This window comes from Oncorhynchus clarkii, chromosome 6 (genome assembly GCF_045791955.1).
Source record: "Oncorhynchus clarkii lewisi isolate Uvic-CL-2024 chromosome 6, UVic_Ocla_1.0, whole genome shotgun sequence".
Lineage (NCBI taxonomy): Eukaryota > Metazoa > Chordata > Actinopteri > Salmoniformes > Salmonidae > Oncorhynchus > Oncorhynchus clarkii.
In genome coordinates, this window is record NC_092152.1 from 19,610,887 (window position 1) to 19,625,883 (window position 14,997).

Sequence of the window (14,997 nt, forward strand, 5' to 3'; positions counted from 1 at the left end):
AGGGACTCGATTTTTTTTAAACAAAATTGTAAAATGGGAGGGGAGGTAAAGAAATATCTTGAATAATATTCACCACCTTTGTTGCAGAAGCCTAAATTAGTTCATTAGTCAAGTTAGATTTTTAAAATAGGCTTATACCCCCATAATCAACCACAAAGACCAAGGAGCTTTTCCAATGACTTAGGAAGGGAACCGAATGATGTGTTAAAGACATCGAATACCCAGTTAAATGGTCAAACTAATAATTAAATGGCAACTACATAGTTTGAAAAACATCCCAATGGTAGCCACTTGGTTTCAAAAGGATATCACTTATAACTGCCTTGTGAATTTAGTTCATATGACTAAACCCGTCATAACTATACATTTTAGGTTACTTAAACATGTTTGTAAAACAAATTATATTGCTTCAAAATATGGTTGAAACTATCAAGAGATTGGTATCCTACCAATGACTAATAGTACTTGATATGGCCCAATGGGTCATGTAAATTAGCCAATATCTTCAAATGAAATGACACAAAAGACAGATATTAAGCAATTTATGTCATAATCCAGACCATTTCAAACAGTTGCTGGTTCAGCACTAAAAGCTCACTGCTTCAACACTGAATCTCCCTGGGCATTCCAATGTGAGAGTTTGGTCCAAAGTTTGTTTTGGATCTTCCAGAAATTAAATTCATAGAAAGGTTCATTGGGGAGGGGTGTTTGGCATACATTTAAAATCTGCATTCAAAACAATTATTGAGAAAACAATTCAAAGTAGTAGAGAGCACTCAACAAATGTGAGACACTTAGTCAGCCTGCTAGGGGGGGCCTTGCTGAAATAAATAATTTGCACAAACCTACAAATTACTATATGGGTTCACTAATACGGGACTATTAAAAGGCTCAGTGCACTACTTCCAGAGGCTGTGCTTGGAGTTTAAAATGTCTAATGAACAAAATCAAAAAAGGGGCACTGTTAAGTTCCACAATAACAAAAAAAATGTTACTCCAGTGAAAAAGGGATCTAACAAATGAGTCACTGACAACCAAAACAAAGCGGGTGTGGTTTTAAAACGGCTTGTGAAAGGCATCCATGGGGGTTCCTTACTCACTGGGTGCTGGCCAAGCAAACTCAAGTAGGGTCTTAAACCCTCGCCATGGACTCCCACTAGATCTGCATGATAGACAAAATAAAAAACAAAAACATTTAGGGAATAAAAACAAAACGTGGAGCGAGCCAAACAGGGGAAACAAAACAAAAAAGGCTTTAACTTAAATAGCTATGTAGCTCTTTAAACATCTCTTATGCCAACTGAAGCATGGGCTGTACAGCTCTTGAATATCACCTGTGCCAACCAAACTCGAAATCGAAAACCAAAGCCTGTAACGGTGCCTTTTAGAAACATTGGTTATATTTTTTATCATTCATAAATGTAAATAAAATAGTATTCTTAAATTTAAACACTATTCATATTTCAAAGCACATGCACACTAAGGTTTCAATTGATAGCAAGACAGCCTTTCTAGCATTAACAGACTAGTCACTGTAGTGTTTTAAAGCAGACTGTGCTCAAGGAAGGACTGCATTTGCATATTAGACTATGCTTTCAAGGTAAGGAAACAGTTTTGTTATTTGGGTCTGTCCCCTTAAGTTAGAGCATGTCACTGGACTTTTGATCATGCGTTTTCGATTACGTAAGTTTGAAAAAGCAGAACAAACCCATGTGAGCATTACTAAAGGCACTAAATAAAACCCACTCTGAGATCATCAATGAATTCTGGTAATAGCACGGTAACAAGTTAGTATGACTCAATGTCCCCATAGACTTATCCTGAAAGTGAGAGAACTGAGAGACGATGTCCCACCATGGCCAACAGAGGGAAGCAAAGAGCTTAAATAACAATATATAATAACCTCCCTTACCCTCAGAACTGCCTCAATTCGTCAGGACAAGGTGTTGAAAGCGTTCCATTGGGATGCTGGCCCATGTTGACTCCGATGCTTCCCAAAGTGGTGTAAAGTTAACTGGATGTCCTTGGGGTGGTGGATCATTCTTGATGCACACACAAAACTGTTGAGCATGAAAAACACAGCAGTGTTGCAGTGCTTAACACAAACAGATGCGCCTGGCACCTACTGCCATACCCAGTCCAAAAGCACTTCAATCTTTTGTCTTGCTCATTCACCCCTTGATCGGCACACATACACAATCCGTCTCAAGGCTTAAAAAGGGCACAACAAAATATCTACAGCATTGAAGGTCCCCAAGAACACAGTGGCTTCCATCATTCTTAAATGGAAGAATTTTGGAACCACCAAAACTCTTCCTAGAACTGGATGCCTGGCCAAATTGAGCCATCGGGGGAGAAGGGCCTTGGTCAGGGAGGTGACCAAGAACCCGATGATTACTCTGACAGAGCTTCAGAGTTAGTTTGTGGAGATGGGAGAACCTTCTCTGCAGCACTCCACCAATCAGGCCTTTATGGTAGTGTGGCCAGACGGAAGCCACTCCCCAGTAAAAAGTACATGCCAGCCCGCTTGGAGTTTGCCCAAAGGCACCTAGAGGACTCTCAGACCATGACAAACAAGATTCTTTGGTCTGATGAAGCCAAGATTGAACTCTGGCCTGAATGCCAAGCGTCACGTCACGTCCCTATGGTGAAGCATGGTGGTGGCAGCATCATGCTGTGGGAATTTCTTTCAGCAGCAGGGACTGGGAGACTAGTCAGGATCGAGGGAAAGATGAACAGAGAAAAGTACAGAGAGATCCTTGATGAAAACCTGCTCCAGAGTGCTCAGGACCTGACTGGGGCGAAGGTTCAGCTTCCAACAGGACAACAACCCTAAGCACACAGCCAAGACAATGTAGGAATGGCTTCAGGACAAGTCTCAATGTCCTTGAGTGGCCCTGCCAAAGCCCGGACTTCAACCCAATTAAACATCTCTGAAGGACCTGAAAATAGCTGTGCATTGACGCTCTCCATCCAACTTGGCAGAGCTTGAGATGATCTGCAGAGAAGAATGGGAGAAACTTCCCACATACAGGTCTGCCAAGCTTGTAACACCATACTCAAGAAGACTCAAGGCTGTAATCACTGCCAAAGGTGCATCGACAAAAGTATTGAGTAAAGGGTATGAATACTTCTGTAAACGTGAAATTTCCGTTTTAGTTTTTTATAAATTTGCAATCATTTCTAAAAACCTGTTTTAGCTTTGTCATTATGGGGTAGTGCGTGTAGATTTAAGGGGGAGGAAAACAATTGAATCCATTTTAGAATAAGGCCGTAACGTAACAAGTGGAAAGAGTCAAATCAAATCAAATTTATTTATATAGCCCTTCGTACATCAGCTGATATCTCAAAGTGCTGTACAGAAACCCAGCCTAAAACCCCAAACAGCAAGCAATGCAGGTGTAGAAGCACGGTGGCTAGGAAAAATTCCCTAGAAAGGCCAAAACCTAGGAAGAAACCTAGAGAGGAACCAGGCTGTGTGGGGTGGCCAGTCCTCTTCTGGCTGTGCCGGGTGGAGATAATAACAGAACATGGTCAAGATGTTCAAATGTTCATAAATGACCAGCATGGTCGAATAATAATAAGGCAGAACAGTCAAGGTCTGAATACTTACCGAACGCACTCGTTATCTTTTTTCAATGGGAAATGCTGCGGGGTCACCATAATGCTTGTCAATTGTACTTTAAAACATGACAGGATAACGCTTCCTTAAACCTATCAAAACATGACAATTGATATCACATAGGACTTATTACAAAACAGTTCATTGAAAGTGGGCTTTGTTCATTTAATGTTCCAACCCCAAATACAAGTAGGCTATTGTATGAGAGTGGTGAAATCTACAGTGAAGAGGCTTCTATGCAAAAGTACGTATAATCAGAGGAAATGTATATTAATACAGTAGAGGTACAGTTATGGTGATCTTGGTTTGGCTGTCTTTAGTCTTTGAAACTAACATGTGCCACATCAGCGATAGGGGCCTTGCCTCCTGCATTCTCAAGACCTGAGTCACTGGCAAAGTCCTCATAGTCACTGCTCAAGTTGCCAAAATCCTCATAGTCAAACTCATCTAAGTCTTTCTTCCTCAGAGAGCATCCTGTCGTCTTTTGATTGGTGTCTTCCTCCTCTTCCTGCTTCGGTTTGTCAACCCTATTAGGTGAAAGCAGAATGAAAAAAAGTATGAAAAATGTAACCCTTTAGATTTTTACAGCCTGAACGTAGTAGTCCAACAGCACACGTTGTTATTTAGACACAAAGGCCTATTGAACTAACAGTGGATCGGGATTAATTGTAACACATTTGTTTTACTTCTTGGCCAGTTGAGTTCAAAATGTGATACTAACAACGAGATTTGTCTGCTACAAATTGATGTACAGTTGAAGTCGGAAGTTTACATACACCTTAGCCAAATTCATTTAAACTCAGTATTTCACAATTCCTCACATCTAATCCTATTAAAAATGACCTGTCTTCGGTCAGTTAGGATCACAACTTTATTTTAAGAATGTGAAATATCAGAATAATAGTAGAGAGAATGATTTTCAGCTTTTATTTCTTTCATCACATTCCCAGTGGGTCAGACGTTTACATGCACTCAATTAGCATTTGGTAGCATTGCCTTTAAATTGTTTAACTTCAGTCAAACATTTTGGGTAGACTTCCACAAGCTTCCCACAATAAGTTGGGTGAATTTTGGCCCATTCCTCCTGACAGAGCTGGTGTAACCGAGTCAGGTTTGTAGGCCTCCTTGCTCACACACGCATTTTCAGTTCTGTCCACAAATTTTCTATGGGATTGAGGTCAGGGCTTTGTGATGGCCACTCCAATACCTTGACTTTGTTGTCCTTGAGCCATTTTGCTTCAACTTTAGAAGTATGCTTGGGGTCATTGTCCATTTGGAAGACCCATTTGCGACCAAGCTTTGACTTCCTAACTGATATCTTGAGATGTTGTTTTAATATATCCACATCATTTTCCTCCCTCATGAAGCCATGCATTTTGTGAAGTGCACCAGTCCCTCCTGCAGCAAAGCACCCCCACAACATGATACTGCCACTCCCGTGCTTCATGGATGTGATGGTGCTCTTTGGCTTGCAAGCCTCCCCTTTTTCCTCCAAACATAACAATGGTCATTATGGCCAAACAATTCAATTTTTGTTTCATCAGATCAGAGGACATTTCCCCCAAAAGTACAATCTTTGTCCCCATGTGCAGTTGCAAACAGTAGTCTGGCTTTTTTATGGCGGTTTTGGAACAGTGGCTTCTTCCTTGCTGAGCGGCCTTTCAGGTTATGTCGATATAGGACTCGTTTTACTGTGGATATAGATACTTTTGTACCTGTTTCCTTGCTGTTGTTCTGAGATTGATTAACACTTTTCGCACCAAAGTACGTTCATCTCTAGGAGACAGAACGCGTCGCCTTCCTGAGCAGTATGACGGCTGCGTGGTCCCATGGTGTTTACACTTACGTACTATTGTTTATACAGATGAACATGGTACCGGAAATTGCTCCCAAGGACAAACCAGACTTGTCTACAATTGTTTTTCTGAGGTCTTGGCCGATTTTCTTTGATTTTCCCATGATGTCAAGCAAAGAGGCACTGAGTTTGAAGGTAGGCCTTGAAATACATCCACAGGTACACCTCAAATTGACTCAAATTATGTAAATTAGCCTATCAGAAGCTTCTAAAGCCATGACATCATTTTCTGGAATTTAACAAACTCTTTAAAAGGCACAGTCAACTTCTGACCCACTAGAATTGTGATAGTGAATTATAAGTGAAATAATCTGTCTGTAAACAATTGTTGGAAAAATGACGTGTCATGCACAAAGTAGACTTGCCAAAACTATAGTTGGTTAACAAGAAATTTGTGGAGTGGTTGAAAAACGAGTTAATGACTCCAACCTAAGTGTATGTAAACTTCGACTTCAACTGTAATCATTTTAAAGCAAACAGAAGGCATAATTTTGTCTCAAACAAGGAGAGTTACAGTATGTTACAATTGACCCTCAGTTGTAACAGTATTTGTGGTAAAATGAAACATTAAAAAAATATCCTATAATTAACACGTGCATTTCAAGAATGAATGCATTTTTATTGAACATAAAACTATTTTGGGACATAAAATTTGCTGAGCGTGGCAGTGACTTGCCTCTTCACATGACTTTGTAACTAAACTGAGCATGTGCACGGTGAATCACATGATTCTAGCTCGTTCCTGATTGGCGATATTGAAACTGACAGGCTATTTCCCCGGTCTTCTATACGCACTCATATTATTAGGGATTACTACTAGGTTACATTTATAAAGAGATCATTTCAAACGCTAAGATGTGTTCGTGTCAAGTGCAGTGAAAATAAGTTTAGTTGTATCAGAACATCCAGTAACCTGAACAGAACTTTTTGCCTTCACCCCCATTTAATTTATTTTCTATTTGTTAAGCACCTTGAAATGCATTTGTTGTAAGAAATGTGCTATAGACATGCAAATAAAATTTCATTTGATCCAGATTTAAAGCGCTAACATGAGTACTCAAACAAATTCATGAGTACTTGAACACGAAGAGTTTTCACCACTGAAGGCCATTTAAAAATTGCCAGAATACTCACAATCATTTCATAATAATCTGTGTTATCATGACTTATCTGACAAAGACTTCTGTATAGTCGAAACGCTGTAATTATGGTGTTGATAGCGGTCATTCAAAACAACAAATTACATGCTAAATGAGAACATAGTTATTATTTAGCTTACAATGAATAAGGTAAATGTGTACTATTTGTTTTCACCCAGTAGACGGCAGTAGAAACAGATATCCCTGTTCCCAAGCAACACCTCTGCCAGCTTAGCCCACTACTTGTGGGCTTTAGACTCACACATACACCATAGTGTAGGAAGTAGGAACACTCACGGAATTACGATGGTCTCTTTCTTCCCACACTTGGCACAAAGCTCCAGCTTCAGGGCACAGGGTTTACAAATGACGTGATAAGCATCCTTCACAGTCTTCTGAGAGCATTTCACACTGAAACACATAGAAACACTCCCTGAATACCCATGTCCTCCTCTCCACACCCCTTCACTAGCCAACATTCCACCCATACATATCCCCAAAAGCTTCCCTTGGTCTTCCTACTAAAACAATTAAATTGGACATGCATGTTTGGTTTTGATTTGGAGTGGTAGCATCTAACAAGTGCATTTAATTATTTCCTGGGCACTGCAAACGACGACTTTTCAATCAGAACCGTCTACAGATCTCCCTTCCAACACGGGACGCGTACTGCTAAAACAAGTAGTCATTTGCAGAGTACTTAACTCCAACACTTATGTCCTAAGACGGAATGTTACTGTTACAATAACTGTACTTACTGTTATTAAGTACCACTGGTATCCTTGCAGTTAAGAGTGTTAGGCCAGTAACCGTAAAGTAACTGAGTAACGGTAAGGTAACTGGTTCCAATCCCCGAGCCGACTAGGTGTTGAAGAACCCTAAACCTTGATATAGGCACTTACCCCCAACCGTTTTACAGGAGCAATTAGGGTTAAGAGTGTCAGCTAAATCTAAAATGTAAAACAATCAACTGTACGTCGAGCTTTGTAGGGCTAGAAATGTATGGAACGCCGTTTGGGTCTTTGCGTGTCAAAAAAATACACATGCCAAATAACACTATTTGACACGTCAAATAAGCTTGTTGACCAATCAGGACCTGAATATTTCTGCACGTCACAAAGCGTTTATCTTTTTTAAATGTCGTTATTACACTATCACTCGTATATCATATGTTGGTCATAACGATTAATCAATACGTATGCTATGATGCTGGTGAAGTTCTCTCGCGCACCAACAGTGCTGGTCATAAAAAGCTAGCTAGCGGATAGATGCAAACGGCGTTCTTCCCCAAAAACATAGCAAAACGACACGCTGTTTCAGTAGCTATATAGTTAGCCAGCTAACCATATCAGGTGTCATCTAAAATAACCCTAATTTATAAGACAGTTCTTATTTGATTAATGGTGGTTGGACCCATCTATGTGAAGCTAGCCACAATAAGGATTAGCCACAATAGTGGACTTTGCAGTTAGCCTTTAAAATAAAAGTATGTCATTGACAGTGATGCAAATGAATACAAACAGTAGAATTATGCCATAATTGAATAGATCATAATAAAGGTTGGAATGTTATATAAAAATCAAAAAATACTATTTGTTAATTTGACAAAAAAATCTGTTGAAATCACACTGGATGTATTAGACTTTGGAATTGTAATGGGGGCAGACTTATTTCACTGTACAGCCTTACCTACAGATTGTGGATCTGATAACATGGGTTATCAGTCTACTCAGTGACACCCAAAGAACATTAGCATTGTAGCTCTTATTGCTGGACTCTGAAACAACTTCATTGAGCCACATTTGTCAGCCTACTATGTGTATTGAACATTACTCGTTTTCAACTCTCCAGAGACAGACAGCAGGAGCGGGAAGAGATGCTATGAATGATCGGCTATGAAAAGCCATCTGACATTTACTCTTGAGGTGCAGACCTGTTGCACCCTCTAACACTGATTATTATTATTTGACTCTGCTGGTCATCTATGAACATCTTGGTCATGTTCTGTTATAATCTCCACCCGGCAGTCAGGAAAGGACTGGCCACCCCTCAGCCTGGTTCCTCTCTAGGTTTATTCCTAGGTTCCAGCCTTTCTAGTAGGGAGTTTTTCCTAGCCACCGTGCTTCTACACCTGCATTGCTTGCGGTTTGGGGTTTTAGGCTGGGTTCCTGTACAGCACTGTGTGACATTGGCTGATGTCAGAATGGCTTTATAAATAAATTTGATTGGGTCCCGATGAAAAACAATACTGCATGTTTGAGTCTGATAACTGAGGACGTTGGGAAAAAATATATTGGGTATTGAGTAGACTGATACCCAATCCTTAGGTAAAGCTGTACAGTGCAATATGAATGTCAATAAACACAATAAACTGACTGGGGAGGTGATTTCACACAGTCACACGATAAGTGCTACAACAGTAATATTTGCGTAAACTCTTCACAGTTGTGTTCTGTGGGTGTCACCAAGTAGACTGATACCCCATTTCATTGTCTAGTCTAAATATGGCATGATTCCACCAATTGTAAAATTCTGCATCACTTTCAAAGAGGTGCTTTTATTCAGAAGGCAAACTGCAAATTCCACTATTGTGCCTACTCCTTATTGTGGCTAGCTTCACAACATATAACCCAGTCCGGTCATCCTCACTAGCCAGATGAAGCTAGCTGGCTGCTTATAATGTTAACCATGTTGCCCAAAGCTAAGTAGTTGGCTAGTTATTTATTTTTATGAACTGAAGTTCAATTTCAATTGGCAAACAACAAATGGCTACCTATCTAATACTTACAAGGATTCCTAAATCATTGCTAAGAATATTGAAATGACTGCAGTTTCTACTGGTCATTGTTTTCAGGCTGGTTGTATTGGTGCTAGCTAGGTACCAAGCTAAAGCTAGCTAGCTACCCCAGAAGTAGCAGTGGAACAAATAATGCCTTATTACCAACACGGTATTGTAAACATTGTTCGTGGACCAAATCACATTATTCAAATTGCAATAGCTCTTTAACCATTACTCCTAAAACTTTCAAACTGGTTCTAGCTAATCCTATGGCATAGACACACATTGCACACACTTTTTTTTGTCGATTTACTTCTCGCACTATTTGAAATTATTTATTTAATTTTTTAAATGTCAATAGCTCCTTGGTCATGTGACCTACTGACTTCAAACAAGGTTCAGAATGTCCACTGACTACACTTCTGTATTACAAACTCTTTGTAGTTTGTCCATTTTCATCTCACACGTTTTTACATGAATTTCTCACACTTTTTAATTTCAACAGCTCCTTGGTCATGTGACTTACTGACCTCAAACTACTTTCAGAATGTCCACGGACTGGCGGGTTGAGGCGTCTAGTGAGGTAACGTGACCAATCCAGGAGAAGCTGACGGGAACTCCAGGTAGAGTTATTTTCTTTGTGAAGGGCAGGGCGCCCTGGAATGGTTTTGCCCCAAGAGAGGGGCCCATGCCCTGGAAAGCGTTGTGGTGTCCTGTGAGCTCTCGGTCCTGGAATATGGGGCTTTTGGTCAAGCATGAAAATGTGAGGGCGGTTCCACCAGACAATGATTTGCTGTAGGGCTCTTGTAAACTAATCCTTACCTTGACAGGAAGCCAGAGAATGATGGCGCGAACGCATCCCTGGCTTTGGCTGGGAGGGGGGAGTTAAGTCCTGGGAGACAGATGATGAAAGTGTACTACTAACATCAGTCGGATCACAGAGTAGCTGTGGTGAAACATTTAAACACACGTCCCCTGTATACCTAGCTAACTCTAAACCGCAAAGGTTTGAATCCAACGTTGGTTTCGGCTGGTCCCGCTAACAGTGGAGCACTAAATGGAGATGGAATGTGCTTAGCAGTTATGGCCACTGCCAGGTCCGCCTGGGTGTGGGACTCTACACATTCTATGTGGGAGCTCTCCTCCCACACTCCTTGGAGCATGTAGTGGAGATGGCATGTGCCTTACCATTAGCTGACACTACCAGGCCTCAGGCTTGCCTGAGTGCGGGACACCACACATTGTAGGTGGGGAGGTCTCCTCTACGCTCACTAGACTCGAGGCGGAGACTAAACACATTGGCCCCGCAGTGATAGAGCATTGCATGGATCTGGCTCATGCCCTACGAAGTGGGGAGAGGTATCTCCAGCGTGTCAGGGGAGGGAGCCCTACGCCTGATGTGGGTAGTACCATCCACACCCAGCGATTTGTTGTGGACCCAAATGGATGGAAGAAGTCTAGGTTCCTACTGGGCATGGATCAGTGAATGTCAGCTTCATTAAATTCAAAAGGAGCGTACCAACCTGTCGCGGTCGGACTCAAGTCACCCATGGGGTGACTGTGACCCCCTCATGTCAAGTGAGGAATATTGATAAAGTGCTGGTAAAGGTGGTTCCTATGGCTGTGTCCCAGGCGGCTGACTGGAAAAGTAAATGATTGAAAGCGGATTATTTTCTGTTGCTTCTTCCGACACCCGGTTGATGGTGCCGCTAGATACTGCGACGGGTATTTGGTTTTCAATCCTATAAGTATTGCACTGGCACTTGATGTCGATTGGGAGTTAAAAAAAAAGAAGTTAAAGTTCCCTGAAGGTTTGTAGCGGCAACTGATGTCCAAAAGCCTCTGATACCGCCGGACGTGATTCAACTGGAGGTCAATTTGATGCTATCTGACTGTTGCATGCTACCCTTCGCGTTCACACTCACACCACCTTTGGGGTGTAAACAGAAGGACATAATTAAGAGTCTTGAGGTAGCCAAATGCCTTGTCATCTAATTAGTGACGCGCATGAATGAATGAACGAGATTCCACTGTCCCTACCTATTATCTAGCGAAACCACAGCCGAGGTAACAGGCGTGACGGATTCAGCGTGGAAAGAAGACCCTGTTGAGCTTGACTCAAGTCTGGCACTGTGAAGAGACATGAGATGTAGAATAAGTGGGAGGCCTCGGCCAGCGGTGAAATACCACTACTCTTATCATTTTTTCACTTACCCGGTGAGGCAAGCCCTGAGCGAGCGCTCGCTTCTCCCCGCTCCGGGGACAGTGACAGGTGAGGAGTTTGACTGGGGCGGTACAACTGTCAAACAGTAACAGGTGTCCTAAGGCGAGCTCAGGGAAGACAGAAACTTACCGTGGAGCAGAAGGGCAAAAGCTCGCATGATCTTGATTTTCAGTATGAATACAGACTGTGAAAGCGGGGCCTCACGATCCTTCTGACTTTTTGGGGTTTGAGCAGGAGGCGTCAGAAAAGTTCCCACAGAGACAACTGGCTTGTGGCGGCCAAGCGTTCATAGCGGCATCCCTTTTTGCGCCTTTGATGTCGGCTCTTCCTACTATTGTGAAGCAGAATTCACCAAGCGTTGGATTGTTCACCCACTAATAGGGAACGTGAGCTGGGTTTAGACCATCGTGGGACAGGTTAGTTTTACCATACTGATGTGTTGCTGCATTAGCAATCCTGCTCAGTACGAGAGGAACCGCAGTTTCAGACATTTGGTGTATGTGCTTGGCTGAAGAGCCAATGGTGCGAAGCTACTATCTGTGGGATTATAACTGAATGCCTCTAAGTCAGAATCCCCCCTAAACGTAACAATACCGTAGCGCCGCAGATCTTCGGTTGGCCGGGGACAGCCTGTCTCTTTTGGCAGGTGAGTAGAGCCATTCGTGATGGGGTTGGGGTGTGGCCGGATGAGTTGCCGCCCCTCTCCTGATGCGGACTGCATGTTTGTGGGGAACCTGGTGCTAAATCACTCGTAGACGACACGATTCTGGGTCAGGGTTTCGTACGTAGCAGAGCAGCTCACTCACTGCGATCTATTGAAAGTCAGCCCTCGATCCAAGCTTTTGTCGGAGACAGAAGGCCTCTTCCTCCACCTTTACTTACGGGTTACCAGGTGCATGCAGAAGGTCCAGGGGCCAGACAGAGTGTGAGAGCTCAGGTGGGTAGAAGGTGTAAGACATTGGGCTCTCGATAGGTAGGGGGCTAGGTGGTGGTTGCCCATCCGCCCAGGCCCGTCCTCTGGTGGGAATGTGACTCAGGTTGGGACTCGCTGTGGAAGTCAAAGTGTCACCAGGTGCACGAGGAGGCCTCCCAAGGCGGGAGGACGGGGGCACTCAGAGTCCTGGTGACACTTTGACTCGGACTACCTCGGACCTCAGACTCGGGGGCTGTGGAGGTTGGAGTGGGGACTTAAGTCTCTGAGCGGGAATAAGCGGGCGGGTCACCAGGAGCACGTGGTTCCTGACAGCGGGACTATAGATGTCTTAGTAATTCCAGGGAGAAAGCTATACTCAGGCTGACCACACCACTTGCGTCACGTGCGCGTTGCCAAGGGCTAAAATAAAAGTCCTGACTATTTCTGACACCGATCACGCTGCAAGTCCTGCCTCTCCCATCACCTCATTGGTTTATAGAAGCAGGGACCCACATGCCATCTCCTCATTGGTTATACCCACGTGGGTGATTGAAAGACAACTGTGTTGCCGGTCGGTGTAATACTATGAAAGTTTAGATGCCAATCACCATATAAGTTCAAAGATGAAAAAGCCTGGAGGGAGGAGAGATGACTAGAAACGATTCGGTTGACCATTTTATGTGTGGATTAATTGTCAGAATAGAGGACCTTGTGCATTTCAGGTAAAATAACAACAATGTTTATATCCCAGGACAAATTAGCTAGCAACAGCAAGCTAGCTAAATAGGACATATTAGCTAGCAAGTGCAAGCTAACTAAATTGTCATAAATGTTTAATGCATTTTGACCTGTCCCCAAATTAATGTAATTGGTTCCGAGTTCGTTTTGATATTTTAACCTGCGTGTCGTGATCGCGTTTGGTGTAGCGGGACAAAATAAATGTATGCACGATGGCGCACGGTTTGGGGTTCGTGTAAGGCCAAGGGAGAGGGGTGTTGACCGGGTAGGGAGAGCAGGTGTGGAGGTCTGGAGGTCTGTAGTTCCAGGGAGTAAGCAAAACACTCTCAGGCTCAGGGAAAGGGCAGGGAGTATAGGCCTAGAGGCCAGGAGTCAGAGGTCACCAGGTCAATGGGGGCCTGCCTGGAAGTCAGGAAGGCCCCAGGGAGAAGGCCCAAGTGAATAGGGGTGTAAGTGACACTGTCCTTCAGGGGAACAGAGCAGGCAATTCATGTAAAATTGTGTGAGATGAAAATGGACAAACAAAAGGGTGTGCAATATAGAAGGGTAGTCAGTGGACATTCTGAACCTTGGTTGAGTCCAGTAGATCACATGACCAAGGAGCTGTTGAAATTACAAAGTTTGAAAAATTAATGTAAAAACATGCAAGGTGACAATGGACAAACTAAAGGGTGTGCAATGTGTAGGCCCACTGAGTGTAGATTCTGAACCTTGTCAGAAGGTCACATGACCAAGGAGCTATTGAAATTCAAATGTGAAAGTTCTCACTTTGTTTACACTCCCTAACCAATTCAACTGGGAATACAAAATGCTGCTCACATTTCCACATGTTTAATAGATTTGGAAAGCAAATCAATGTCCAAATCGTGAAAATGAGACCTGTGCGATGTTGTGCACAATTTTTCCAACTGTCATACTTATTTGGAGTCTGGCTCAAGTGTGAATATCCAACCTGAAAACAACCAGTGTGTGCTTGTTTGTACAGCATTGGCAGTGCTACTGATAGTTGTTGTGGCGCTTGGCTTGCACATGCAAATTCAGCACACACAACATTCTATAATAGAATTGTGTTATGAGTTATCTTTTAGATACGTGGTGTAAATGCATGCACCTTGGTACATCCTACCTCGATTTGGCTCTATTGGATCAAAACGTTCTCAAACGATACTGAGTGCATATATGTTTTAGTGTGTGTGTGTGTGTGTAACGTACTAACCATGTTCGGGGTTGGGTGAGGGATTTGTATTTGTTGTACTTGACTTTCCACTCAATAACTTCCTTGCAGCGTTGGCACAACCCCTCGTGGACCTTTGAGTTTGCTATCTGCAACAATATCAGCACCAGATTTACACAGGGAAAAGTAAAACAGACCTAAAATCAGCCCAGCATTATCAATACGGATGGTAGACATAGTTGCCAGACAGAATTAATTCAAATGGTTTGCTAGCTAGCCAACTGTTTTGCTAACATACTGCCATCATGTCTTGTACTAATGACGGCGCTATTTAACGTTAGCCAGTCAGTCATAGACCGTACCTTTACTTGAACACTTGCTCCATATTTGTCGTTCTTGTAAGCAGTCGTGTTTTGGTGCTTCTGTCCTCGCGAGCGAGAAGCGTTGCCTTTTTGAGAACTCATTTTGCTAAAATCAGAATTCAGATCCCACAACACATGGCACGACAAAATAACCCGGAAGAATATGCCTCGTCATGAGTGACGTCGGATAA

General features: G+C 42.7%; 1 protein-coding gene across 1 annotated transcript; it reads right to left on the reverse strand.

The window, feature by feature from the left end:
* Nucleotides 1–10: 10 nt before the first annotated feature.
* Nucleotides 11–14,965, reverse strand: LOC139410725 (uncharacterized protein C9orf85 homolog). Its single transcript, XM_071156164.1, has 4 exons — nucleotides 14,807–14,965; nucleotides 14,487–14,593; nucleotides 6,914–7,027; nucleotides 11–4,149 (listed from the first exon to the last, which is right to left on the reverse strand). Exons 1-4 carry the CDS (start codon nucleotides 14,906–14,908, stop codon nucleotides 3,939–3,941), a joined length of 534 nt encoding a protein of 177 aa, XP_071012265.1. The 5' UTR covers nucleotides 14,909–14,965; the 3' UTR covers nucleotides 11–3,938.
* Between the last annotated feature and the right edge of the window lie 32 nt (nucleotides 14,966–14,997).

What these genes read in the sequence shown, in the direction of transcription:
- LOC139410725 (XM_071156164.1), bottom strand. Translation starts at nt 14,908, where the DNA reads ATGAGTTCTCAAAAAGGCAACGCTTCTCGCTCGCGAGGACAGAAGCAC. An exon ending in GAGCAAGTGTTCAAGTAAAG is followed by an intron (nt 14,594 to 14,806) that starts GTACGGTCTATG and finishes ATATTGTTGCAG; the next exon opens with ATAGCAAACTCAAAGGTCCA. An exon ending in AAAGAGACCATCGTAATTCC is followed by an intron (nt 4,150 to 6,913) that starts GTGAGTGTTCCT and finishes TTCACCTAATAG; the next exon opens with GGTTGACAAACCGAAGCAGG.